We start from the raw sequence: 26779 nt of genomic DNA, 5'->3' as shown, positions 1-26779 counted from the left end.
GAATGTTCTACGAACAGGAATGGATACCTAGTGAGGACAGCAATTGTTGACAATCCTGAACATTGCTGCTGTATTCAGCTCTTGTCATTGTCTAGTTGGGTGTATGCATTTTAGGTGGTACGGTTTGAAGTGTAGGAATTTGCCATGTTTTAACTGTCTCATGTATTTATTTTGTAGGAAGCACAGCAAGCTTTGTTCCATAAGAAGTTTATCTACCCCTTCATCTGAACAGATAGAGGTGCCAAAACAAGTTAGTAATTTCAGCACATGGTTTTCTTTTAAGTTGGTATATTAGAGGTTTTCTGAGATGTTGCTTTTTTTCTTTTTAAATGATCAGGGACAGTGTTCTAATAAAAAAATAATAATAATTATACTTGCCGCCCCAATCCACCTCGGTTTCAATAATTTTTATTATTATGACACTATTCCTGCCCATTAAAAAAAATAGGAAAACCCCTTGAAGGCTTTTCCATGTTACAAACACTGTATCTATAAAATAACCCTAAAATAAGTGCAGTTTTCTATTATCACATGCAGATTGCTTGTATGTACAGTGAAATACCATTTACCATTGTCAGTGTAAGGCTGGCTTTCCATGTGAAAATAATTTTTACGCAGTGTTTGAAGCCAAAACCAGGAACTGATAAACGGAGGACAAGGAGTCTTTTCTTAATTCCACTCCTGGCTTTGGCTTCAAAAACTGCATAAAACACCCGAATATGAAAACAACATAAGACTCCATAAGACATGTGTAGCACTCCAGATAGGTCATCATTATCAGAACAGTGGGGGTTCTACACCTGTATAATATGAAGCACTTCAGTCACCTGTAGCAATTACAAGTCCACACCAGGAGCACTGCCTAACCCAGCACTAACAGTCTTTCAAACTTTCAGACTTGTGTGTTCTTTTTACCTCATTGTGCCAATATTGTGAGTGAGCAATAGAAGTCATACTCACATGTCGCTGGTACAAAACCCTTTGTTTCTTTTTATTTCTTTACTTCATTCCAGTATAAAATGGTACATCATGAGGGACGCTGAGACAGACATCGTTCACACCCCCTCCACGCGATGTTTCGGGAGAACGCGCCCCCTTACTCATGCATGCAACTAGAGGGGGAGGTGTTTGTTTTGTTTTTTAGCACCAACAGCTGATACATACTGTATTTTTCTCTTTATAAAGAAGCACCTGATGATAAGACACACCTAGGTTCTTGAGGAGGAAAATAAGAAAAAAATTATTTGGAACCAAAAGGTGTGCTTTTGGTGGGTTTTGAACTAATGGTGGTCTGTGGATGACACTGTTATGGGGGGGATCTGTGGATGACACTGTTGTGGGGGCATCTGTGGATGACACTGTTATGGGGGCATCTGTGGATGACACTGTTATGGGGGCATCTGTGGATTACACACTGTTATGGGGATCTGTAGGTGACACACTGTTATGGGGGATCTGTAGGTGACACACTGGTATGGGGGATCTGTGGGTGACACTGTTATGTGGGGGATCTGAGGATGACGCACTGTTATGGGGGCACTTTTTGGGGGGGGAGTACGTCTAATAAACCGAAAAATAGGGTATTCACAAACCATATCCTTTTATACAAAATACATAGCCATAAATAACCCTAAAACATGAAAGTGATCAATCATATAAGTGCACTAAAGCTACAAATTTCATTTAACCCTTTAGGTATTAAAGACTGGAGTTTCACTATCTAAAAGGTCTCCCTTTGTAACAATCTTCTCCTGTTATCCTCCTCATGGACTCCACTTTTTACTACCTCCAGAACCTGCCACCTGGGGTTCTACACCTGACACTCCCGCCAATCAGTTTGAAGGGGGGCGCAGCTCTCGTGCTAGCACTGCAGCCTCTTCATTGTTTAACTGCATGCCATAAAACTTATAGCGACTGTGCAGCGTATACACTGCACCGCCACTACAAGTTAGATGGCATGCCGGTAAACTGTGAAAATGCCACAGTGCTTGCACAAGCATCACAGTGTCTTCAAGCAGGTGATTTGTGGGATCCTGAGTGTAGGAACCTTGCTGATCTGATATTGATGACCAATCTTGAGGATAGAGCATTAATATACTAGTGCTGCACATTTTCAAAATCTGATCAGGTAGGGTGAGTCCACTCGTTTTTGCAGTGTTTTCTGCAAAATCACAGAGAAAAACCCAACAAATCCTGATGTGGCTGGAATGTGTGGACCCCACCTGACCTAGTCCCTCTCACACCTGACTGACAATGTATGGCCAGTTTCCCACCAGCATGTTCGGTCTGGGAAGCTATGTGTGACTGCTGCATTTCCCAGAATGAACACTGTTTCTCTGACCCTAGCTCACACGCCATTATGATTTATGATGCGGAGTGTTGTGTTCATGACTGACCATGGGCTGTACTGTATAATGCTGTGAGTTTGAGTCAAGGGAGCAGTGTTTGGTCCGAGAAATGCAGCCATGACTCATAGCATATTTCTCAGACCGTACATGCTTTAGTTCCCCCTTTTCTTTACAGTTCTTACTATCTGTGTGAAATTCTACATTTGTTTTTACAGCAGAGCCCTAAGATAACCTTTATACAGAGCTCTCAACCAGATGAGATACAAACCTTATCGCCACGCAAAGAAGAGAAGTTAGTGACTGAGGTGCTAATACAACATAAAAGTCCCTCTCCCAATAAAGTACCTTTGGAGAAGAGAGCAAAAGAAGGAGCGCATTTGACAATTGATGGGGAAGACGCTGCCAAAGACCATATACAGCAGAATATGAAGAATGCACACCAACCAAGCACAGGTCCAGCATCCTGGGCTGCTCATGGCAGCAGTAACTCAATTCCTTACATTGACTGCAGTGATGTAGATAGCGAGTATGATATTCATAGAGCACTTTTAATACGCTCGCAGTCCCAAACAAATGACAAGGATGAGGGTGGTTTTCATTGTAATGGCACCTATAGAACAGATGATAACCTTAAACATTCCAAACTGAAGCAAAAAATGTCTTCTGTTCTGTCATCTTCCAATATTATTGACGAATACATTGATGATGACTCGGCTGGCATGTCTTTTTATGGCGGCAACAGCCCTAAAATGCCCAGACACAGCTCTTTGATAGATGAAATGTTTAGCGACCCTGGTAGCCGTAGTCCTTTTGCAAGTCCATTGTCACCTCGTAGCAAGGGATCCAGTCCAAATATGAGTTTTAACCAGAGTGGATCTCCAAGATATGTCTCAGAAATTGTATACAATAATAACAGGGCTAGAATTCCAAATGATGGTGTGGAAAGCTGCGACTACGGTTTTGCACAGTATGACACACCTTTAGATAGGCCACATATTCAGAAACTAAAGCGTGGCTACTGCAACCATTCTGATACTGATCCCTTTATCTTAAGTCAGATGGATTCAACACCTGTAGCAGACCGTAGAGTTGAAGAGCAGAGGTTAGACCATCTCTCCAAAATGGCTGCTTTAGAAGCTAAAATTATGTCAAATGGAGTTTTTGATAGTAGGCAATCTAAATACAGCCCAATCTCACGAACCTCTATTAAGGTAGAAGAGCACTTGGGCGATGTACCCATGACTGATGGCTCCACTAGCAGTGGTAGTGAATCAAGTGATACAGATTCAGATATGGGTGACTCTTTTAGTCACCCGCTTGTTTATGGGAACCCAATAGTGTTAAATTCTTCACCAATGCCTAGAAATAACTATTCATTTGGTAGTCTTCAGCTGGAAGAGTATGCTGAGGAAGTAAATGATGAGGACACTGTACTTAGTTTTAGTGATGAAGATGGTGCCCATGTTTTCAGCTGCTAGGCAGTTACTAGGTATGTAATTCAGTAACACCTCCATGTGATCCAGTTGTTTTCACTATGGTCCAGATTTTTTGACATAGTTTGCACTTAGTTTAAATGTTTGTAGGAGTTGTTAAAAGTATTTGCCAGTGTCTAATTTAATAATGATGTAACAATTTTTAATAGATTTTGTCACGTATGAAGTGGTAGAGGTTCAATTTATTTTTTTGGTCATTTTTGTAGACTAGAAGTTTTTGTAATGTACCCTATGGAGTAACATAAGGTGTTGAGCTACAATTGCACTAATTAATTCATGATGAAGCCTTTTTAGAGTCTGATGCTCCACACCTTGTACAAGGCCACTTTCACACAGTCAGTTTTTTACATCTTGCTCTATAATTTGTGCAACTGCCCCAAGGATCCACAAAAAATAAGGATTTGTGCATGAGCGTCTTGTAATCCAAAATCAGTAGTAGAACCTACAGAGAAAAAGTATAAGGCCCCTTTCACACGAGCTAGTTTTCTACGCTGGCGCAATGCGTGACGTGAACACATAGCGCCCGCACTGAATCCTGACCCATTCATTTCAATGGGTCTGTGTACATGAGCATTTTTTTTTTCATGCATCAGTTCTGCATTGCGTTAAAAACGCAGCATGTTCTATATTCTGCGTTTTTCACGCAGCCCTGGCCCCATAGAAGTGAATGGGGCTTCAGCGAAAAACGCATTGCATCTGGAAACAAGTGCGGATGCAATGCGTTTTTTTCACTGATGGTTGCTAGGAGATGTTGTTTGTAAACCTTCAGTTTTTAATCACGCGCATGAAAGACGCATTGCACCCACGCGGAAATAACTGAACGCAATTCCACACAAAACTGACTGAACTTGCTTGCAAAATGGTGCGAGTTTTACTGAACGCACCCGCACCTAATTAGTCACGCTTGTGTGAAAGGGGGCTAAAGGAAAGATTTGTGCCTCTTTGTTTTGGAGCCACTCCTGGTTTTGGCTTACAAGTACTGCTGATAAATACTGACCATGTGAAAGTGGTCTTAAGAGCGTTTTTATAGAGAGCCAGTGTAATGATGGTAACCAAGCCTTAGCAAAAAAAAAAGAAGCCATACATTACCAGAAGGTCTTTAGTTTATGTTGGACACTGAATATACTTCTGTTTGCAGTGCCTACTAAACTCTTTTAAGAGTTGTATTCATTAACATAATGGACTGTAGAAATCTTTGAAACATCATATTTCCCCCTCAAACTTTAAAAAGTTGTTTTCAGAATAGATCTACTATTTAAGACCTTTGAGATACATGTGTTTTGAGGATTCTTTTCTGATTTGTTTCTCAGACATAATTCACAAATAGATGAAGCATCCTAGAAATACATTTATTGGGCTTTAAAAAACTAAACTTCTGTATGTTCTTAGAACTTAAAGCTACAATGCTCTTACATACTCTGGTCTGGTTGTAATTAACCAGGTCTTGGTGATTTCTCTTATTAGCAATTGCGTATACAAACTAAAAATTATCAGATTTTTGTGCCGTTCCTTTATTAGGTAAAATGTGGGTTGGGAATAGTTCCCCTATAGTGTCCAATATTCATAAAAATGCTGACTGTTTTAACTGGAGAGTCGGGTTCTAACTGAATATGCTATAAAATTCTTGTAATCTGACAACCATTAGATCCTATCTGATGCTAAAATATTAAATGTTCCACAATGACAAATCTTTATATATAGTGAAACCTTAATAATATCAGTCCCTCCACATCGAAATGCTGTTATATATTTGTAATATAAAGTATATTTCAATCTCATTTAAAGCAGAAAAAAGTATCAATTAATTTTCCTCTTTTATGGCTTTTATTCCATTTTGTGATCTTGTGATTTTTAGGTAGTGTAGTAGTTATGAGAATAAACGTGCCAAACTACTATATGAGCTAGTCAATTAAAGGTATTTAATAGGGTGTATAGGGCACCTATTGCAACATGTACGGTAATCCTTTTTTTTGTGTATCATACTTTTGGTATACTTTCTTAAAATGGTCATCTTCCCCAAAGTCACTATTTTCCATATAATTAAAGGCTATGTACATCTTTGGGGACAATTTTTTTTAATTATTGCATTGTACTCATTTTGAGCTAAAATATTTTTTTCAATTGGTCTTTATTAAAAATATGGAACCATTTTTTCTGTACAGAGCTGAGATGCTCTAGTAGCAGCCTCTGGATTTTCTATTTTTTTCCAGGGCTCCTTATCTCTGCTCTCTGACCTTTTTATATAGCTGAGTTCTTATCTTACTGATAAGAATCTGGCTTAAATAAGTGTGTATAACCTCTTAGTAGTTTAGAGAGAAGGTTTAATAGATGACTGGCACAAAGTGAAAGTAGGATGCACTTGAAGGAGAAGGGCGGGGTGTATCAGGAGTTAATCATGCATGGATATGGGGCTCTCTGTTGTGGTAAAATGGGGAGCAATATGGGGGGTTTGGGGGTGGATTAGGTTTTTGTTTTTTCTCTTTTTCCCGATTGGGTTTGTTCATATTGTCCTCTAAATTATAAGAATTATTTATGTACGCGGGTTAAGGGATAGGTTAAAAAGATTTGCTATTTTTGACTGGATGGGGAGGTACTTGCCAGCCATCGTCTGCCTGCAGGAAACAGATTTAGATAAGGAACTTTTAAATTGTGTAGAAAAAAGATCTAAAAGTAAGACAATGCAATGTAATACTAATTTGGCGCGGTTGACAACTGAGTTTGGTTGGGTGGATGTTTGGCAACTATATAATCCTGAAGACAAGGTTTTTTCCTGTTACTCAAAGACACATCAAACATGGTAAAGGATTGACATGATCTTTGGTAACAGGAAGTTGTTAGATAAAAATATAACATGTATAAAATATGTACTTATGGTTATGACCATTCACTGGGCAGTAGTATTGGAGATGGCGCCCTTAACCAAACAGGCATCTATGTTATTTAGCTTTAATCCCCATTGATTTAATTTGCTTAAAGCGAACCTTTCACCTCATTTTCACTTTATAAACTAGCAACAGTACCTTATAGATTATCTTCAGTGTGTTCTTATACATGTTAGTGCCGCTTTCCTGCGATTCTTATTCTTGAAAAAATCGTCTTAGAAAGTTCACATTTCATGCTCCAACAGTCACGCAACAAGTCAAGGGGGTATCCCTTCTCTCACCTCTGGCTGTACCTCCCCTGCCCTAACCCCGCCTCTATGCTCTGTAATTGACAGCCGGCTCAGTCGCCGGGACCACGCTTGTGAATCCTGCGCATGCACCGTCCTCCTCATTCACCGCGCGATCCCGTCTTTCTTGCGGACACAAGCGCGGTCCTGTCACAGAATCGCGCATGCACCGTACGCGATGCCTGCCTGTCTGCTCTCCTGTCTGCTCTCCCTCCCGTGCGTGCGCTCCACTATCTTCAGGCTCCAAGTGCCCCACGTGATCACTGTAGACTTGCCATCTGCGGCAAGTCTACAGTGATCACGTGGGGCACTTGGAGCCTGAAGATAGGGGAGCGCGCGCACGGGAGGGAGAGCAGACAGGCAGGCATCGCGTACGGCGCATGCGCGATTCTGTTACAGGATCGCGCTTGTGTCCGCAAGAAAGACGGGATCGCGCGGCGAATGAGGAGGGCGGCGCATGCGCAGGATTCACAAGCGCGGTCCCGGCGACTGAGCCGGCTGTCAATTACAGAGCATAGAGGCGGGGTTAGGGCAGGGGAGGTACAGCCAGAGGTGAGAGAAGGGATACCCCCTTGACTTGTTGCGTGACTGTTGGAGCATGAAATGTGAACTTTATAAGACGATTTTTTCAAGAATAAACATCGCAGGAAAGCGGCACTAACATGTATAAGAACACACTGAAGATAATCTATAAGGTACTGTTGCTAGTTTATAAAGTGAAAATGAGGTGAAAGGTTCGCTTTAAGGGTCAGGAGAGTGTTAAGGAAGAATTGAAGTTCTTTTTTTCTGTTAATAGAGATTCAGCTAATAAACAGGTGGTGTGGGATGCAGCGAAGGCATTCCTGAGGGGAATATTATATAAACAAGTAATTGGAAAAAACAAGTAAATAGCAAAATTAAGTTTGCAGAACAGAAATTAAAAGAAGTAAAAAAAAACACTGTGAAGAAAACCCCTCACCAGAAAACATGAGAAATTTGGAAGAAGAACATAGAAAAGTTAAAGAAATATATATGGAAAGATCTCAAACATAGTTTTTTCAGGGAGTTAGGTTTTTTCCTGAGGGTGAAAGAGTGGGTAAGCTTTTGACAAATATAATTAATAATCACAAAAAATAAAAAAAACTGGGTAGGTGCATTACAGAATATTAGGGGACATATAGTCAGAACTCCAGAACAGATTAGTAATGCATTTGGGGAATATTATCAAGATTTGTATAAATCAAAAATTCTGTATAAAAAGGAGGATTTGTGTCAATATTTGGATAGTATTCCCTTTAGAAGGCTTACTAAAGAGCAAAAATATCAGCTGGAAGAGAATATACGATTGGAGGGATTGGTGAGAGCTCTGAATTCAACTAGAGATAAAAAGGCCCCGGAAGTATATAAAGAGTTCAGCCAGGAGTTACTTCTGGAATTAATGGAGACCCTGATTGAGGCCGAGATCAAAAAAATTGCCTGAGTCTATGGAGGAAGCCATTATTGTTTTGATTCCTAAAGCTGAAAAGGATTTATTAAAGCCAGAGTCATATAGACCTATTTCTTTGTTAAATACGGATATTAAGTTGCTAGTTAAGGTATTGGCAGATGGGTTAACAAAAGTTATAAAAACAATAGTTAATGAAGATCAGACAGTGTTTATTCTTGGGCGATTGATGCATTCTAATGTTAGAAGATTATTTATGAATATAGAAGGAAATAAAGGTAAAGATAGTAAAAAAGGTATATTGTCACTGGATCCAACTAAAGCATTTGATTGCATAGAGTGGTAATATTTGTGGGAGGTCCTCAAATGTTTTGGGTTTGGGCATTCCTTTATAAATTGGATTAAGCTTATTTATTCATTAAAAAAAAAGAAGTAGGATGCACACAGCTAGTAAAAGTTAACCATTTGTGACAGAACTGCTCATTATTTTTTATAATGGCCAATTGAAAATATGACTTTTAGCCGAAAATTAGTAAAATGCCATCATAAACAGCTATTGCCTTTGCATGCAGTAATTGACTTTTTACATAGACTAATCATTTGGTCAGTTACTTTTTATTCTATCATTCTCCTTCCTGATAATTGCCCTGTGTAAAGGTGACAGTGATCACCTGATGAATCAGCAACCGCTCACTCATCACGTGATTATGTGTTTTGGCTGGCACCCAAAATCATTGTTTCTGGACAGTAGATCTTGCTGTGATCTGCTTCCCAGAAACAATGATGATCTATGCGAACAAGTGATCTTTGTAGAGATCACTAAACCCCATACAAAGAAGATGTAAATGTAGCTTTTAACTTTACTGACAACCAGGCAATTATCAGGATTGTTTTAGTTCGCTCCTGATAATTGAATGTTTTATCATTCTGTGTAAAAGAACCTTAAGTGTGTCTAATTATTTACACTAATATTCCAGTACCTGGATCAGTAAAAGATGCATTTTAACAATGGACAATTATGGGATATCCCAAGCATAAGCCATTAAGGTGTGTTTGAAGGTGCACAGCTGTTTCTGTAGCAGCTCATAGCCTTTTTTCTTGTCTTTCCATTTGCTGTCTGGTCTTGCGATGTTCTAATGCAACGTGGAGGACACAGGACTCCAATTCTCCTGACATATTGGAGTCTTAACACTGATTGGTGGGGGAGAGAGGAAGATCCTCGAAAGCAGCAAGTGGATCACTCAGAGAAAGAAAAGAGCATATAATCCTTTCTTCTAGTCTGAGAATTTATTGTATGAGCGATGGTCACTGACAGTTGTCTCTCTAGGTGTCAGTACAGGACCTACCTCCAGAACTCTGGCTGTTGGGCTTCCTCGTTTCTCTCTTCCTCTCTGTCCTTTGTCTTCCACCAATCACTCTGACGTTTTTCTGATATCTCTTCCTGTTTGCAGATCCTTGAAACACTGCAAAGTACTTTAGAATCAGATATTAAGAGGGTTACCCAGAAGACTCCCGAAGGCTCTCCAAGCACAGCACCTTACATAGAACAGCGGCTGTGCTTTGTTTTGCAGCTCAGCCCCATTCAGTTCAGTGTGCTGTGCTGCAATTAGGCCATGTGACTGATGTACGGTGACGTCACTGGCCTTGGAAGAAGCCGTGGCGCTCACAGAGCACCGGTCTCTTCTAACAGCTGATTGGCGGGAGTCCCAAGTGTCGGCCCTCCAACGATCTGGTATTAATGACCTGTTATCCATATAAAGTCCCAGAGAACCCCTTTAATAGCCTTGTGGGACTTTTAATGTTGAAATGATTCATGGGATAACCCCTTTAACTGCCCAAACAAAACCCAGTCATGTCAGTAGACTTGGTATTATGGCCGAAATGCCATTTGGAAACATAATTTATGTATTGGACTATACAGGATGAGTAAACAAGCTCCTGTTATGAGCTTCTCATTATCATGACAGGCAGAATTACAATAACAAATATCATCTACATATAGATGACACAGGATCCACCATTCACAAAAAAAAACTGTCTGACGCTGATTTCAGATTATTATTCAGAATCTTGCTACAAAAGAAGCCATTACACAGTTAATTTTTTTTTCACTAATTGTATTTATGCTATATTTTCAAGTCCATCTGTCTGCAAAGAGACACAAGCAAATGGCTGTCCTTGGCTGACATACTGTAGATAATCTTCGGTTGTTCTGGCCCTGTCACAGTCACTTAGTAGGGTTTACAATCCTGGATAGCATAAAAATTCATTTTAGATCAGTGCTTAGTTTTGTTTTTTTGTTTTTTTTGGTCTCCAGAAATTCCCTTTATAATTCTTATGACACTAAAACTGTTCAAATATCATTGCCATTGGATAGGCATAAGGGACAAGTGTGCTTAAAGGGGTTATCCCATGACTTATGTAAAAAATGAAAATCAGACATCATGTAGTACATGACAATACCTTTCTAACAAAGCTAGAACCAGCCCTGTACCTCACATGGATCCAGAGATCTCCCCATTCATTGCTCTGCTAGATTTATATCAAGCTGACAGCTCAAGGGGAGTGTCTGTTCTGCTGCAGCTAAGGGGGCGTGTCTCAGCTTTCCCTATCACAGCTCAGGAGGCAGTTGAAGGATGAAACTGAGCATGTGTGGCCATCTCAGTGAGCAGGTCAAAGCAGATCGAGCTATACAGACACAATTTATTGAATAACTCAGAGGCTATACAGAATTTTTTATTATATGCAATTACAAAAGAATTCAGATCCAGGTGCTGATTTAAAAACCATAGAATATTTTTCGTGGGACAACCCCTTTAACCACCTCCCGTCCGCACGTTGACTATAAAACGTCCGTTTGGTGGTTCTCTATCTCTGAATGGACATTTTTAAAACGTCCATTCAGAGATCGCAGCTGCACGCCAATCGTGCAGCTGCAGATCGGGCTGTCAGTGACATCAGGGCAACCCTTAGAGAAGGCAGGGACAGTGCCCAGCTGTCCCTGCCTTCTAGATCGCTGTATACACAGCGCTCACCGAGCGCTGTGTATACAGTGCAGGAAGCGCTATGCTTGAGCCGGGCCGGGTGAGTGCAGGAGCTGTGAGGTCTTTCACAGACCTCGATCAGCCCTGCACTGAGGCTGTACAGCCTCTCTGGGGGGTGTTTTTCTCCTGTAACTGGGGCTACTATGTCAGCCCCAGTTGCAGGAGAAATCCACAGTAAAAAAAAAAAAAAAGTGAAGTCAAATGTCCCCCAGAGGTCTTATCCCCTCATGGGGGATGAAAAAGAGTAAAAAAAAAAAAAAAAAAAAAAAGGTTTCACATGAAAAAGAAAAGTTCCCCAAGTAAGGAATAATAAAAATATATAAAATATACATATTTGGTATTGCCGTGTCTGTGCCGGTCGGCTCTATAAATATATCACATGATCGACCCAGTCCGATAAACACCATAAAAAATTAAATAAAAACTGTGTCAAAAAAAGCCATTTTTGTCACCTTGCATCACAAAAAGTGCAACACCAAGTGTTCAAAAAGGCGTATGTCCCACAAAATGGTACCAATAAATCCGTCTCCTCACTCCGCAAAAAAATTAGCCCCTACATAAGAAAATCGATTAAAAAAAACTATAGCTCTCAGAACATGGAGACACTAAAACATCATGTTTTTTGTTTCAAAAATGCTATTATTGTGTTAAAGTGAAATAAAAAAAAATAATACATATTAGGTATCGCCGTGTCCGTAACAACCAGCTCTATAAAAATATCACATGACCTAACCCCTCAGGTGAACACCGTAAAAAAAAAAAAAATACTGTGTAAAAAAAAAAAGCCATTTTTGTCACCTTACATCACAAAAAGTGCAACACCAAGTGATCAAAAAGTCGTATGTCCCACAAAATAGTACCAATAAAACCGTCACCTCATCCCGGAAAAAATGAGCCATTACATAAGAAAATCGCAGAAAAAAAAAAAAACTATAGCTCTCAGAACATGGATACATTAAAACATAATTTTTTTGTTTCTAAAATGCTATTATTGTGTAAAACTTAAATGAATAAGAAAAAGTATACATATTAGGTATCGCCACGTCCGTAACAATCTGCTCTATAAAAATGTCACTTGACCGAACCGCTCAGGTGAACGCTGTAAAAATAAATAAATAAAAACTGTGCTAAAACAACCAATTTTTGGGTCACCTTGCCCCATAAAGTGTTATAATGAATGATCAAAAAAATCGTATGTACCCAAAAATAGTACCAATAAAACTGGCACTTTATCCCCTAGTTTCCAAAATGGGGTCACTTAATGGGGTCACTTCTTGGGAGTTTCTACTGTAAGGGTGCATCAGGGGGGCTTCAAATGTGACATGGCATCTAAAAACCATGTGGGGCTCCTTTTCTTCTGCGCCCTGCCGTGTGCCCATACAGCAGTTTATGACCACATGTGGGGTGTTTCTGTAAACCGCAGAATCTGGGTAATAGAGTTTTGTTTGGCTGTTAACCATCAATGTGTTAAAGAAAAAATTGGATTAAAATGGAAAATCTGCCAAAAAAGTGAAATTTAAAAATTTGATCTCCATTTTCCTTTAATTCTTGTGGAACACCTAAAGGGTTAACAAAGTTTGTAAAATCGGTTTTAACTTGAGGGGTGTAGTTTCTACAATGGGGTCATTTATGGGGGTATCCAGTATGTAGGCCCCACAAAGTGACTTCAGACCTTAACTGGTTCTTTAAAAAGTGGGTTTTGGCAATTTTCTTAAAAATTTTAATAATTTGTTCTAAACTTCTAAGCCTTCTAACGTCCTAAAAAAATAAAATGACATTTCTAAAAATGATGCCAACATAAAGTAGACATATGGGGAATGTTAAGTAATAAATATTTTATGAGCTATCACTTTCTGTTTTAAAAGCCGAGAAATAGAAATTTAGAAAAAAAATTTTTTAAAATTTTTGGGTAAATTTGGGATTTTTTCATAAATTAAGGTGAAATATATTGACTCAAATTTATGACTAGCATGTAGTACAATGTGTCACAAGAAAACAATCTCTGAATGGCTTGGATAAGTAAAAGCGTTCCAAAGTTATTACCACATAAAGTGAGATATGTCAGATGTGCAAAATTAGGCCTGGTCAGGAAGGGGGCAAATGGCCCAGATGGGAAGTGGTTAAATATGCAATTAATTGGCCATCGCTATGAGAGGCTGTTGTTTTTTTTTTAAGGTGTGTGATGTGCGTCATTGGTACGTCTCAGTCCTACTTTTGCATCTACTCTTGGCTCAGGATGAAGCTTCTCTCTGTTGCACTTTTAAATGTCTAGAGACATTGGTCTGTCTACGTCCATTACAGTGTTCTAGGCACCTATGGCACTGGAGTTACCACCTCATGAAGCTTTTTTATGCAGATAAATGCTTTATATTTCTTCCAAAATAACACATGGAACTTACAAACATAAGTGTCTCCCCCCCCACACACACACAGATACACAAACTCTTATATATGCTTGTTCTGGTTGCTTGTCTACTAAATATGTTTTTAACTTTAATGCAGAGAGATCTGCACATGCCACTAACATGGAGCACCCAAGGTGGTGTGAATATGTACCCGCTTTCTGTTTGCCTTTTTCTTCCACTTTCTAAACCATCCCCTATGACACTAATTGTCTTGTAATCTACTACTCTGGAAAAGACATTCTCATTTTTGTCATTTGTTAACAACTGTTAAGAAAGAAACGTGCTTATGTTGCATTGGAAGTATTGCTTTTGTCAGCATGTATCCTAAAATGTGGAAGGGGGCTTCTGTTTTCATCTTCCAGCATGTTTTATCCTGTACCTCACATTCTTCTTGTTCCTATTTTGATGTCCCTTTTCTTTGGATTATCCTTATATGCACAAAGATGTCTTTCTTTTCATCACAGTGATCCTGCCTTACATGGATTATAATAATAAGAGCATATTGGTAGGTCAGAAGCAAGAGCTGAGTAACACATGCTATATATGCCCAGGCGTGTTGATTGGCTCCTGCTGTACTAATGTGATTGTGTAATGTTCAGTGCCAGCAGTCTACCATATGTGAGTCAAGGCCAAGAGTGGACGTTCAAATTTTACTTCTAGTGTCCACATGGCAAGGATTCAGAATTCTGCTGCTGATTTGATCAGTATAGGTTTGCAGATGACAAATCCATGTTTATTGGATCACTGTTGACTAGGAAAGGTGTCTTGAACAATGGGCTGTATGTATGGCTTTGGATTACCGCTGGTCTCTGTACTGGTGTCACCTCAGTCTTCACCAGTGACAGATGCTAGTGCTTTTCCAGAGGCTGCTATTTTAAATGGGTTGGCCAATTTCTAAAAATATTTTCCAGTAGCCCCCAATCTATTTTTGATGTATGTCGCATCATAACTGGCCCCCACCGTATAGCAGAAGGCTATGTAAACTCCTCCAATCCTCGGTTGCTGCACCCGTAGGACAGAAGATGGCGGTGGTGATGATGATTCACACATGTCACAGCTTTCTATGCCGTTCCTGCTCTTTTGCTCTTGCACCAAACATGTTCAGTTACTGTTCAGTGCAGAGATGGCTCAGAAAGCTGTGACATGGGTGAATCGCATCAGTTCCACCATCTTATGGATGCAGCTGCCAAGGATAGTAGGCCTTTACATAGCCCACCTGGGGGCCTTCTGCTATGCAGCGTGGAGGTACGTTATGGTGTGACATATGGATGTATTTAGAAAAAATTGATTAAGGGCTACTGGAAAATATTTTTAGAAATTGGCCAACCCCTTAAAGATGTTTATATGTAAGAATATGCATACATAATAGCATGAGAGTGCACTGACTGCCTATATACTGCTCCGCTTGGTGCATTACTGTGCATGTTGGTACATTACATTCCTGCACCCATGCCAAGAGCGTTACCTTCACCAAACCTGCTGTACAACTGTCATTTGCTTATCTGTTTTTTGTTAACCTGCTGACCAACTGTGGTGACAATCTAGTCACTGGTAAGATGTGCGATGTACCATTGAATCACTGCCTTTTGTACTGTATTTCTTTGTACTCTATTTGAAAACACATTATCGTTTTTTTTTTCTATTAGAGAGTGATTTAGAGCAACTTTCTTTCACAAGTGTGTTTGGTCCAGGAAACGCTTTTCCCAGCCTGAACACTGCTAATGACTTATGATGCCTGGGTCTGCTGTACTGCACTCATTGCATTAAATCGGTACAGTACAGCAGACCCACAGGCAGGCAGGAGTTCGGCTTAGAGGTCAAGTGTTCTGACAGGGAAATACTGCCATTACACAAAGCGTCTTTCCTCGGCAGACCACTCTTATGGGAAATTACCCTTAAACTGGGTTAAGGTATAGTTTCATTGTTCAACTGCAAATCCCATTAAATATAGTGGAGAAGCAGCTAACAAAGATTCAGTCATACACTCATTTGTGCAGATTATCACGTTGTGGCCCACTCACACCTTAATTACAATATCCCATGGCATATCCCCTGGTCACACTTCCATTAGCTCATTTCCTTCAGTTTATGGTGCATTTCGACAGTCCGAAAAGTGTCGCATGCTGGACTATAACTTTGTTTTTTGTTTTTTTCTTTTAATGAAATCCCACAAGCCCATGTGGCAGTGGGATCCATTGTAAAAGAGAGAATAAAGGAGCAGTAATGGATACCATGACACCCCTGTGAACGGAATACTTTTATGCATGTGTATTTTTAATTTTTCATTCTTTATAAAGAACTGTTCATTTTGTGGTGTGATATTCTTATTTTTTATGTGCCCATATACTTTAAATAGCTGTCTTCCAAACATTTGTTCAGTCGACTACTGTTCCTCCTGACCTCTTCATATACCAGCATACTCATGTGATTTCAGTGGGTAGAGGGGAATTAGCTGATGCCAGATGATACTGGCAGCAGCTTATCTTTTATGGGCGCAAAGGATCAGGCAGGTTGAAATCCATTATACTGTACCTGATCCTTCTTTCTCCTTATGTCTGACATTGGTGGAGAGTTGGGTTTCACATTTGTCGGCCGGTTCCGCCCCAAAATCTGCAGGTTGGGGTGACTTTTATCTAATGTATATGGGCACTTTTGCTTTATTATGTGTACAGTTAAGAATCTGAGAAATGTAAACCAAGTGGGTTTTTCCAAGCAGGAGAGGGCAGTTGGCAGATTAGTTTACTTTGCACCAACAATACTTGTAGAGTAATTTTAAGAGGTAGATTTTTGTGAAGTGATTGTGAAGCAGAACGCATGTTTTATATTTGTTTTATATTGGTAGGTGTGAACAGGTATTATATACACTCACACTGTTGCCTGACAGTCTTGTCTGTGAAAGTATTGGTGCAAGGGTAATCTCTTAGGAAGGCTTCACAGCACCGATTTATTTATTTTCCTCGGAATTTCCAGTTTTTTTGCATGGTTCTATTTTCTTGCAATCGGGAGTGAATGTTTTATATGTTTCTAGAATAGCTTTATTTTCATTACAGTACTTGTGATATTCTCATTTCAAAGCTTTTTTTCTGTAATACTGTTCTCTAGCATTAATAAAACCGACACATTATTTGTGTCATCTCTTAAGTGTGATTTTAGTATTGTCAATTAGTTTTAGAAGTAAATATATGGCCATATTGATCTATTCTTAACACTGTGGATAATACTGGCTCTATTTAGTTTCCCTACTCACAGCTTTCTTTTGTCACTGCCAAGTGTGACTCTCCTGGCATACTCACACCAACAAGGAAAGGTGAAGGAGACATTACGTTCCACGGTAGTGCGACCTTAAATCTGTCCTTATATTTACCCCTGCCCTTCTTAAGCGTAAAGGGATTGTCCATTCCTTTTATATTGATGGCCTATATTCAGGATAGGCCATCAATATCTGATTGGCGGGAATCCAACACCCAATCATCTTGTGTAGTGGACAGACCTGGTTACTGCAGCATTGCTGTCATTGAAGTGAATGGGTTCTGCACTGCAGTTACTAGCTCTGTCCACTACACAATGAGCGGAGCTGTGTGAGCTCCCAAGCAGCTGATTGGGGGGGGGGGGGGGGGTATTGGGCCACCATCTATCAAATATGGATGGCTTAAACTGAGGATACTCTTAGTGGGGGGGAAAAAGGAATGGTCAGCACCATTTAAATTCTTTGTCCACATGTCAATATGTCCATCTTATAGATAACACGCCACTTACTCACAATTATACTATACTTCCAAATTTGACCTCCCCAGTCTAGATTTGGATAGATATCACTCATTTAAATTGTGCGCCAAAAATGTGTCCCTTAATCTCCTTTTCTTTGTTCCTATTTTGTTTCTTATTAATAATCCACCCAAAGACCTATATAATAATGAAATTTTTCTTCTATATGTGTTTTAGGAGATTAACTTATTCACCTCCCTCTTTCTCACAATCCTATGTCCAGCTGTAAGGCAACTGGCTGCAGAAAGAGGCCCTCCCCTTTCTTTCGGATCCATGTAGTCCTGCGGTCTGACAAACACTGTTGGCTTGTACTATTCATTTCTAGGTTCAGTCACTTTAGTGATCCTTTAACCCTTCCTTCCCCCTCCCTTTTTCAAATTACAATACTGTGACGCTGCTATTTCAACCTTGTGTTGGAAAACCCATCAGATGCACTTCCACAACCTATCTATCCCCACACACCTGTAGGCTCCGGGTGAGTATTATTTTGGTTTGCGATGGAGACAAGGGTGGGTTTCCATGTTTGTAATGCAATTTTTTTAGGCTAAAGCCTAGAACATATCATAAACGGAGGACCCAAGGTAAGATAAGTCTTCTCCTCTTTTTGAACCTATTCCTGGCTTTGGCTTCAAAAACTGCATGGAAAAGCCTGAACTGGAAACCCAGCCTAAGGGTATGGTCATGCATATAAATTTTTCACTGTGGATTTTTCCATATCTCTGCTGCAGATTTGCCATGGACTTTACCCTATGTATTGCAAAAGGTGAAATCCGCTGTGGATATCTGCCACATCTGCAGATTTAAATTGTGCAGTGCAGTTCGATTCATGCTGCAGCTTTTATTTTATTTTATTTTTTCCCCCCACAAAATCTGGATGAGATTTCTTAATCTCATCTACTTTGCTGGCACTGTAAAACTCTGCAGATTTGCATACAGTAAATTACGCAACGTGTAAACACAGTGTTAGGACTCATTCACACCGTTGTTCGGCCGTTTCATGCATTGGGGGCTGCAACTTGCATACACAGATGCCTTCAGCTGCCAGGTCAGCCAGTTTCATAGATACAAATCTGCTGACAGATGCCCTTTAAGTCCGGACTTACATGGGGCATCTGTGACTTGCAGCTGAAACCCCCACAGTGGTCCATGGCTGACTTCGTCCTTACCCACAAAATCAAGCTATTAGCCACCAAGGGTGTGGGGGGTTTTAGCTGCCCTTATGTTAATCAATTGGAAATATTCTGAACCTTTGCACACCAATGCCCATATGCTGAATAAATGCAGAGTCCCGGAGATAGCCAAATACAACGCTCACCTGTCTCCGAAATTCCAATAGAAATGAATTGAGCGGCCAAATGTTCCTTTCAGGGGGAATATGGAGCCCCCGATCTTGTGGGGTCCCGGCAGTAGGACTCCAACTGATCTAATAGTTATCCCCTATCCTGTGGATAGGGGGTAACTTCAAACAACCCTAAAAACCCAAAAACAATGAATACTTTTAGCAGCTTTTTTTCCACTCTTTTCCTATTACTTTTATAATCCAGACACAGGCTTTCATTAAAGGTGTACATTTGTTGCAAGTGCTGGACAGAAATGATATAATTTAAAAGATCTATTTCCCCCAAACCTTTTATCACAAAAAATGTAATCGTTACACGTATGTAATGCGTCTTCCCACGCCCTGCTTTTTGAGGTTTTCTAAGTGCACTCATGGTTTCCATTTCACCTCTCCAAAGACATGATGTGCCATTTTGTTTACTGCCATTGCTTTTCATCTGCCCATTTCTCTTCACTGAGTGTAGATTAGCTGTGCTAGGATTTCTGTCACACGCATTCAATGGAGCATGAATGGAATGACGGCAAAAGGTATACAACATCTGTTGTGTGTAGTACTGGTAATGTAGTTTACTCAGCCCTGTCACTTTGTGTTGAATGCTATGAAGTTTTGTATGATAGAAAGCCTCTGCTGTTTAGATCCTTTGTAGCAAATATGTATTTAGTGGTTGCTCTGCAGCTCGATGACTGTTATATAGTGTGTTCCTCTATGGCATGGTACTAAAACGCTATTGGACTATGGCCTATCAAAATACATAAGTAGCTTGAATGTTTTTTTTGTTTTTTTTTTTGCAAACTGGTACATGTTGCATTGGATAGTCTTTAGATGCATACTGGAAATATACTATGCTTTGATTATATTGTCTAGGTTTCTACCTAATAATAATATATAACCTCTCAATAAGGTTATATTGCTGATAATTGTATTTTGAAGACTTTTATGATAGCTGACATTTTTCCATTATTTGGAGTCTTATTAACTAGCAATTATAAACTAATCACTGGATCCGTCAGTGGCTGTTCCCCAGTATATCACAGCTCAGTACATTTCTACCAGTGTGCTTGCACTCTAGTCTCATTGTAAGGCATGGATGTTCCTGAGCTTGGAAGAAAATGGTGAGCTGATTGTTTCTGTTTTTGCCCCTTGCAGGTTCTTTAACAGGGAGCCCACACCTTTCAGAACTATCTATTAACTCTCAAGGAGGAACGACTGTACTCAACTCTACACTCTCCCCAAACTTAAGTCCTGATGGAAAGCCTTCTTCCCCACTAATAAGCCCATTTTTGAATGAATCTATCTGCATCAGAACTGATGATGAGGACGATAGCCGTAAAAAGGTACACTTCTCATCCTAAATGTGCAGAGCGCCCTACCGATATGGCTCTGATGTTTTTAGTATTTTGTCTACATTCTGTTAATAACACTTTCTCTGCAGAAATTTCCTACAGACAAAGCCTACTATATTGCAAAGGAAGTTTCAACTACAGAATGTACCTATCTTAAAGATCTTGAGGTTATTACTGTGGTAAGTTCTGCTTTTGCCTTCTTTTATTAGAGTCCTTTAGAGTAACTAACACGGGAGTAAGCAATTATCTGTGAGCTTATGATTCAAACAGACTATTATTTGCTAAACTGATAAATACATACTTGAAACATACAGTATGGAATACAAGGGCCTCCTAAAGCTAAATGGTCAGTGCCCCTTGAGCTTCCTCTCCCTTATACTTAATAGGTCCTTATTAAATAGAGTAGCAAATAGTGTACCGTATATTCCGGCGTTTAAGGCGACTGGGCGTATAAGACTACCCCCAACTTTTCCATTAAAAATATCCTGTCCTCAAGACGATCTTCTCCAGTCCAGGGAACTGACTGGGATCTGTGGATGGCACATGGGGAGGGGGATCTGTGGATGACACTGTTAGGAGGAGCGGGATCTGTGGATGGCACTGTTATGAGGAGAGGGATCTGTAGATGGCACTGTTATGGGGAGGGGGATCTGTGGATGGCACTGTTATGGGGAGGGAGATCAGTGGATGACACTATATAGCATCTTATGCTAAATGTGTCATTCACAGATCCACCCCATGACAGTGCCATCCACAGATCCCCCCTAAACAGTGCCATCCACAGATCCCCCTCCCCATGTGCCATCCACAGATCCCCCTCCCCATGTGCCATCCACAGATCCCCCTCCCCATGTGCCATCCACAGATCCCCCTCCCCATGTGCCATCCACAGATCCCCCTCCCCATAACAGTGCCATCCACAGATCCCCCTCCCCATGTGCCATCCACAGATCCCCCTCCCCATGTGCCATCCACAGATCCCCCTCCCCATGTGCCATCCACAGATCCCCCTCCCCATGTGCCATCCACAGATCCCCCTCCCCATGTGCCATCCACAGATCCCCCTCCCCATGTGCCATCCACAGATCCCCCTCCCCATGTGCCATCCACAGATCCCCCTCTCCATGTGCCATCCACAGATCCCCCTCTCCATGTGCCATCCACAGATCCCCCTCCCCATGTGCCATCCACAGATCCCCCTCCCCATGTGCCATCCACAGATCCCCCTCCCCATGTGCCATCCACAGTTCCCCCTCCCCATGTGCCATCCACAGATCCCCCTCCCCACCGCTCAGAGGAGTATACATTTATTAACTGTAATCCGTAACTTTAAATCAGCGCTCATCTCTTTACTAGGGTACCTTACTCTCAGCTCCGATAACAGGCAGTGCGGGCGGCGCTCACTCACTGACATCACACGCCTGCGCCGCCTAGTGAGTGAGCGCCGCCCGCACTGCTTGTTACCGGAGCTGAGAGTAAGGTACCCTAGTAAAGAGATGAGCGCTGATTTAAAGTTACGGATTACAGTTTATAAATGTATACTCCTCTGAGCCGCGGGTCCCTGTATATTCTAACCCCCAGGCAAGCGTCCCTGTCACCATGGGAACGCCTGGGGGTTAGAATATACCATCGGATCTGAGTATACCCGGCGTATAGGACGACCCCCGACTTTTGAAAAGAATTTCTAGTGTTAGAAAGTCGTCTTATACGCCGGAAAATACGGTACATTAATTGATTGGATAGTGCAGGCCAGGTTTCCGGGCACCTTTTTCTGTGCCCTTGACAGCAGTACCATCTTTATTTCATTGTTGGCAGACATGCATGCAAACATTACATATACATATCAACATCTAAACAGTGAGTGTCCTTTTCACCAAATTTCCTTTGTAATGTCAGTTAATTTAACATGTAGATCAATAATTGCCCATGGCTCCTTTGGATTAGAATCTGACTATACACCTTTCCATGACTTTATACAAAATTGTAAAAGTGGTTACAAAGACATGTAACAATTTTCTGTTTCAGTGGTTTCAGAATGCAACAAGCAAAGATGACTCCATGCCAGAACAATTGAAAAACCTAATTTTCTCCAACTTTGACCCCCTACATAAATTCCACTCCAGTTTCCTAAAGGAAGTTGATCAAAGGCTGGTACTTTGGTAAGATGTTCCTTTTTGCAGGTGTCACAGCTTGGTCTCATCCAAAATAGTAACAGAATAATATTCCCACTGATGATGTTAACTTTATTGCCAAATAAATCAAGTATAGGAAATGTTTGCTTTATAATTATGACAACAGGTTGTGCTAAAATCGGGAGACCTCTTAAAACTTCCACAAATCGTATATTACTTAATGTATATTAACAGTTATACAATATCCCAATATGTCTTTGTGTCAGTTCTTCACATTTTATGTTTTAGGTGGTGGCACATGCTTTTGACATTTATTAATTTAATGAATTTCACTGTATATTCTTGTTTCTTTTTTTATCTGTTTCTGAATTGTGTTTTGACAGGGAGAACAGGTCCAACTCGCACATGAAAAGTGATAATCAGAAAGTTGGGGACGTTATGCTGAAGAACATTCAGGGAATGAAGGTACTGGGAGAAGACCATCCTCTAAATCTAATAAATATGTCTGCTAGCAAATTTCATTCAGAATTTTCGAGTTATAGCAGCTTTTTGGGATGTGTCGTATCTTGCAGACCAGTAAGGTTTTGACACATAAAACTCCCACAGGTTGAAAGGGGCTCCTTCAGGTGTTTCTTTTTTCTGCATAACCTATTCCCAACTAGAAAACTGCAACACAGCCCATTTGCATTTGCAGTACCATCTCAGCTCTTAGTCAAATGTGGCAGTGTACAGAGAAAAAATAAAGGGGCTGCTTTGCTTTACTAGCACTGTTCCCCAGTAGTTCTCATGAGCAGCAGTTACCCAGAGGATGGACATCATCAGTAAGTTATGCCATATCATGGCTGTAAGCCATACCTACCTGTATTTTGTCATTAAGACTTGAGAAGCTTGGTGTACTCTCTTTTTCTAAAATAGGCAAGCCATGTTTATTTTATATAAAGCAGATGAAAATATTACTGTAATGATTACTGATTCATGTGGCACTCCTTTTTTATTTTAGTTTGCAGTATGACAGATCAAAGTTCTTCTAGATACTGGATATTGTATAGTAGGATCCAGGAGCGGATTGGCCATAGACCTTACAGGGAAATTTCCCAGTGGGCCGCCTGAGCCCTCCTCACTGCTGGCCAGTGGAAGTTTTCAGGGATGTATTTTCTGATGGACTGTGGTATTTGGCTCTGTTGGGGTGGTATAATGGGCCACAATATGGTATTGCTGGTCCTGCCTTCCATCAATTTGGGCCCAACTACAAAACAAGGCCACCTTTAGGGCTCTTTCACACGAGCGAGTCCATTGCGGGAATCGCGCTCAGTGTGTGAGTGTGATCCTCTGCTCTGGACTTGCAGGAGCGCACAGCATTATCATGATTTATAATGCTATGTGTCTCTGCATGACCTTTTTTCCACAGAATCATATTGACATAAAGCTGTCAGTATGATTCTGTAGAAATAAGGTCAAGCAGAGGCACATAGCATTATAAATCATGATAATGCCGTGCTCCTGCAAGTCCAGATCGGAGGATCACACTCACACACAGAGCGTGATTCCCGCAATGGACTCGCTCGTGTGAAACAGCCCTTAGTATTTTTTCCAGGGCCACTTTAAGTTCCCAGTCCGCTCCTGGTAGGATCCAACAACAATCTTATGTCTGTGGTGCTTGCAAGACATCCCGTCCCACATCCACCTACTAGGAGGTAGGGGATATTTGCCAAATGCACCATAATTAATTGAATAGGTTAGATCATTCCTGTCTTGTTTGATTGTTTTTCTCAATATAAGCATTGCCGGTGAAGTCTGGCACCTACTAATCTCCTAAATAGAATTAATATGCTCATTCAGTCTGGCCAAATAAAGTGTATATATGATAATTAAATATACATTTAGATTGCACACCAGTTATTTCTTGTATGTGGGGTAATCCTGAGGAAATTACATGGTCTGCACAGACTATTTTTTTCATTTGAAGTTTTTAGCACTTTCCACCATTCATCTTTTAATGCATATTTAAATTTTTGTTTCTTGCCAGCAATTCACAAGTAACCTTCAGAAACACTATGAAGCACTGATAGAACTTGAAAAAGCAATAAAAAACTCACGGAAGCTAGATGTTTTGTGCAGAGACTTTGAGCAAGAAAAGGTGTGCTACCTGCCTCTGAATATGTTTTTCCTCCGGCCATTGCACAGACTGATGCACTACAAACAGCTCATGGAGAGGCTCTGCAAACACTACTCTCCAAATCATGTGGATTTCCGTGACACAAGAGGTGAGAGCACTAGTTAGGTGTCTATGTACCATAGGTTCTTTTCACTGTTTTGTTATCTATGAGAGCTTGGCACAAATTGTAAATGTCCCATACACCATTCAATACACCTCTATACAATTAGAACAGCCACATAGGTCACATTTTTAATTCTATTTATTGGCTGCATACTATAGATCCTCCTAGCCATAAAATCTATGACGCATGCGAGTAATTGGTATTACTATAGTATAATTTCTATCAATTACTGTTATACAATAATGTGATATAGAAAAGTGGAGCTCCAACCTCTAAAATATTTTTATAAAATGAATCCATACTGAATTAGATAGTAATAATATACACTTAATAGCAGCAGAAAGCAGTTGAAAATGGACATGTTGAGTCAAACCTGGCTTCTTGAAAATCCGGGAACTTCAGCACAGTGCAGGATACACAATTTATGTCATTCCACTTAAGACTGAAGATGAATCTGTTTGTCTTGCTAAAATATTGCAGCTCCTGCTATATGTGTAATTTGTGTTTAATAAAATATCTCTAAGAATGTGCTTAGAGCATCACGCTATAACATAAAATTCATTTCTTTCAAACAGCTGCACTGGCGGAAATCTCAGAAATGGTAGCTCAGCTTCATGGGACAATGATAAAGATGGAAAACTTTCAGAAACTACAGGAACTCAAGAAGGATGTGACAGGCATTGACAACCTGGTGATACCTGGAAGGGTAAGTGACTGACTAACTGTAGTCAGTAGGTACTCTTGTTAGATACCTCTGCTGTTTCTACATACTCAGCTGTTTTTCATATTGCAAAGGAGTGGCCAACGAATGATATTGTCACATAAAACAGTTTTTCATACACAAGTGGAATAGGATTTTACCATGAGGGCAATTTTGTTTTGAGTCTGCATTGCATGAATTTGAGTCAAATTTATCAGGCTGTGCACGTTGTTTGATTAATTTGGCACATCTGTAAACATAACACGTTTGTCTAACCTTTGTTGGTTGACCACTCCTGGGGTGGTTTATAATGGTTGTACACAAACTCTTTAGAGATGATTTTGTAATCTTTTCCATCCTTATGAGCATCAACAGCTCTCCTTCAGAGGCCCTCAGAAATGTCCTCTGTTTGTGCCATGATACACTTCCACAAACATTTGTTGTGAGGATCAGACTTTTGTTAGATCCCTGTTTTGTTAAATATAACTGGTCGCCTTCTTACACCTCTCATCCCATTGATTGGAAATACCTGACATCACCTTCAAATTATCTACTAATCATAAAGGTTCACATACTTTTACCACCTGTAGACATGTGATATTGGATCATTTTCCTCCATATAATAAATTACCAAGTCTAATATTTTTATCTACTTTTAGGACTTGTGTAAAATTCTGATGTAGTTTTAGGTAAAATTTATGCTGAAATATAGAACATTCTGAAGGATTCACAAACCTTCGAGCACCACTGTAAATAGCCTGTTAAATTTGAACGTCTGAAGTGACTTTAGTTAATATCATAGGTGTCTGACAACTACTCCTTCAAATATGTATTAACCTGTACACTTAGCCAAACTAAAACCTGTGTTTTATGGGATGTCGAGGGTTGCCTACCTACATTGTATTTTTCTGTTTCTTTAGCTTCTCTTTCTCTGCCCACCTTTTGTATACTCACTATAATTGTGATACTTAAAGGGGTTATCTCACTTCAATAAATGTCATTTATCATGTAGACAGTTAATACAAGGCACTTACTAATGTATTGTGATTGTCCATAATGCCTCCCTTGCTGGTTTGATTAATTTTATTCATCACATTATATACTGCTCATATCCAGGGGTTACGACCACCCTGCAATCCCGCAGTGGTGGTTCTGCTTGCACACTATAGGAAAAAGTGTCAGCCTATGCACACTCCCATGGTCCCAGCCACTAGAGAGTCCAGCGACTTTTCCTATAGTGTGCAAGCATGACCACCGCTGCTGGATTGTAGGGTGGTCATAACACCTGCACATGAGCAGTGTATAATATGATAGAAAAATGAATCCAGCCATCAAAAGA

The 26779-nt window shown here is 40.3% G+C and overlaps 1 protein-coding gene across 3 annotated transcripts in view; it reads left to right on the top strand.

Moving 5' to 3' along the window:
- FARP1 (FERM, ARH/RhoGEF and pleckstrin domain protein 1) overlaps positions 1 to 26779 on the top strand; it is a 214736-nt gene that overhangs the window by 169809 nt on the left and 18148 nt on the right. The window contains exons 12-19 of one of the 3 annotated variants that reach the window (XM_040425289.1): positions 178 to 238; positions 2567 to 2801; positions 20133 to 20320; positions 20419 to 20508; positions 22355 to 22488; positions 22845 to 22926; positions 24488 to 24725; positions 25316 to 25446. In XM_040425289.1, the coding sequence (XP_040281223.1) occupies positions 178 to 238; positions 2567 to 2801; positions 20133 to 20320; positions 20419 to 20508; positions 22355 to 22488; positions 22845 to 22926; positions 24488 to 24725; positions 25316 to 25446 (1159 nt within the window). Of the gene's footprint in view, positions 1 to 177; positions 251 to 2563; positions 2802 to 20132; positions 20321 to 20418; positions 20509 to 22354; positions 22489 to 22844; positions 22927 to 24487; positions 24726 to 25315; positions 25447 to 26779 lie in introns of all 3 variants that reach the window. The other 2 variants (XM_040425288.1, XM_040425287.1) reach the window with 2 other exon arrangements.

This window comes from Bufo bufo, chromosome 3 (assembly GCF_905171765.1).
Source record: "Bufo bufo chromosome 3, aBufBuf1.1, whole genome shotgun sequence".
Taxonomy (NCBI): Eukaryota; Metazoa; Chordata; class Amphibia; order Anura; family Bufonidae; genus Bufo; species Bufo bufo.
The sequence above is the reverse complement of the archived record's forward strand: the minus strand, read 5'-3'. Positions and strand labels throughout refer to the sequence as shown.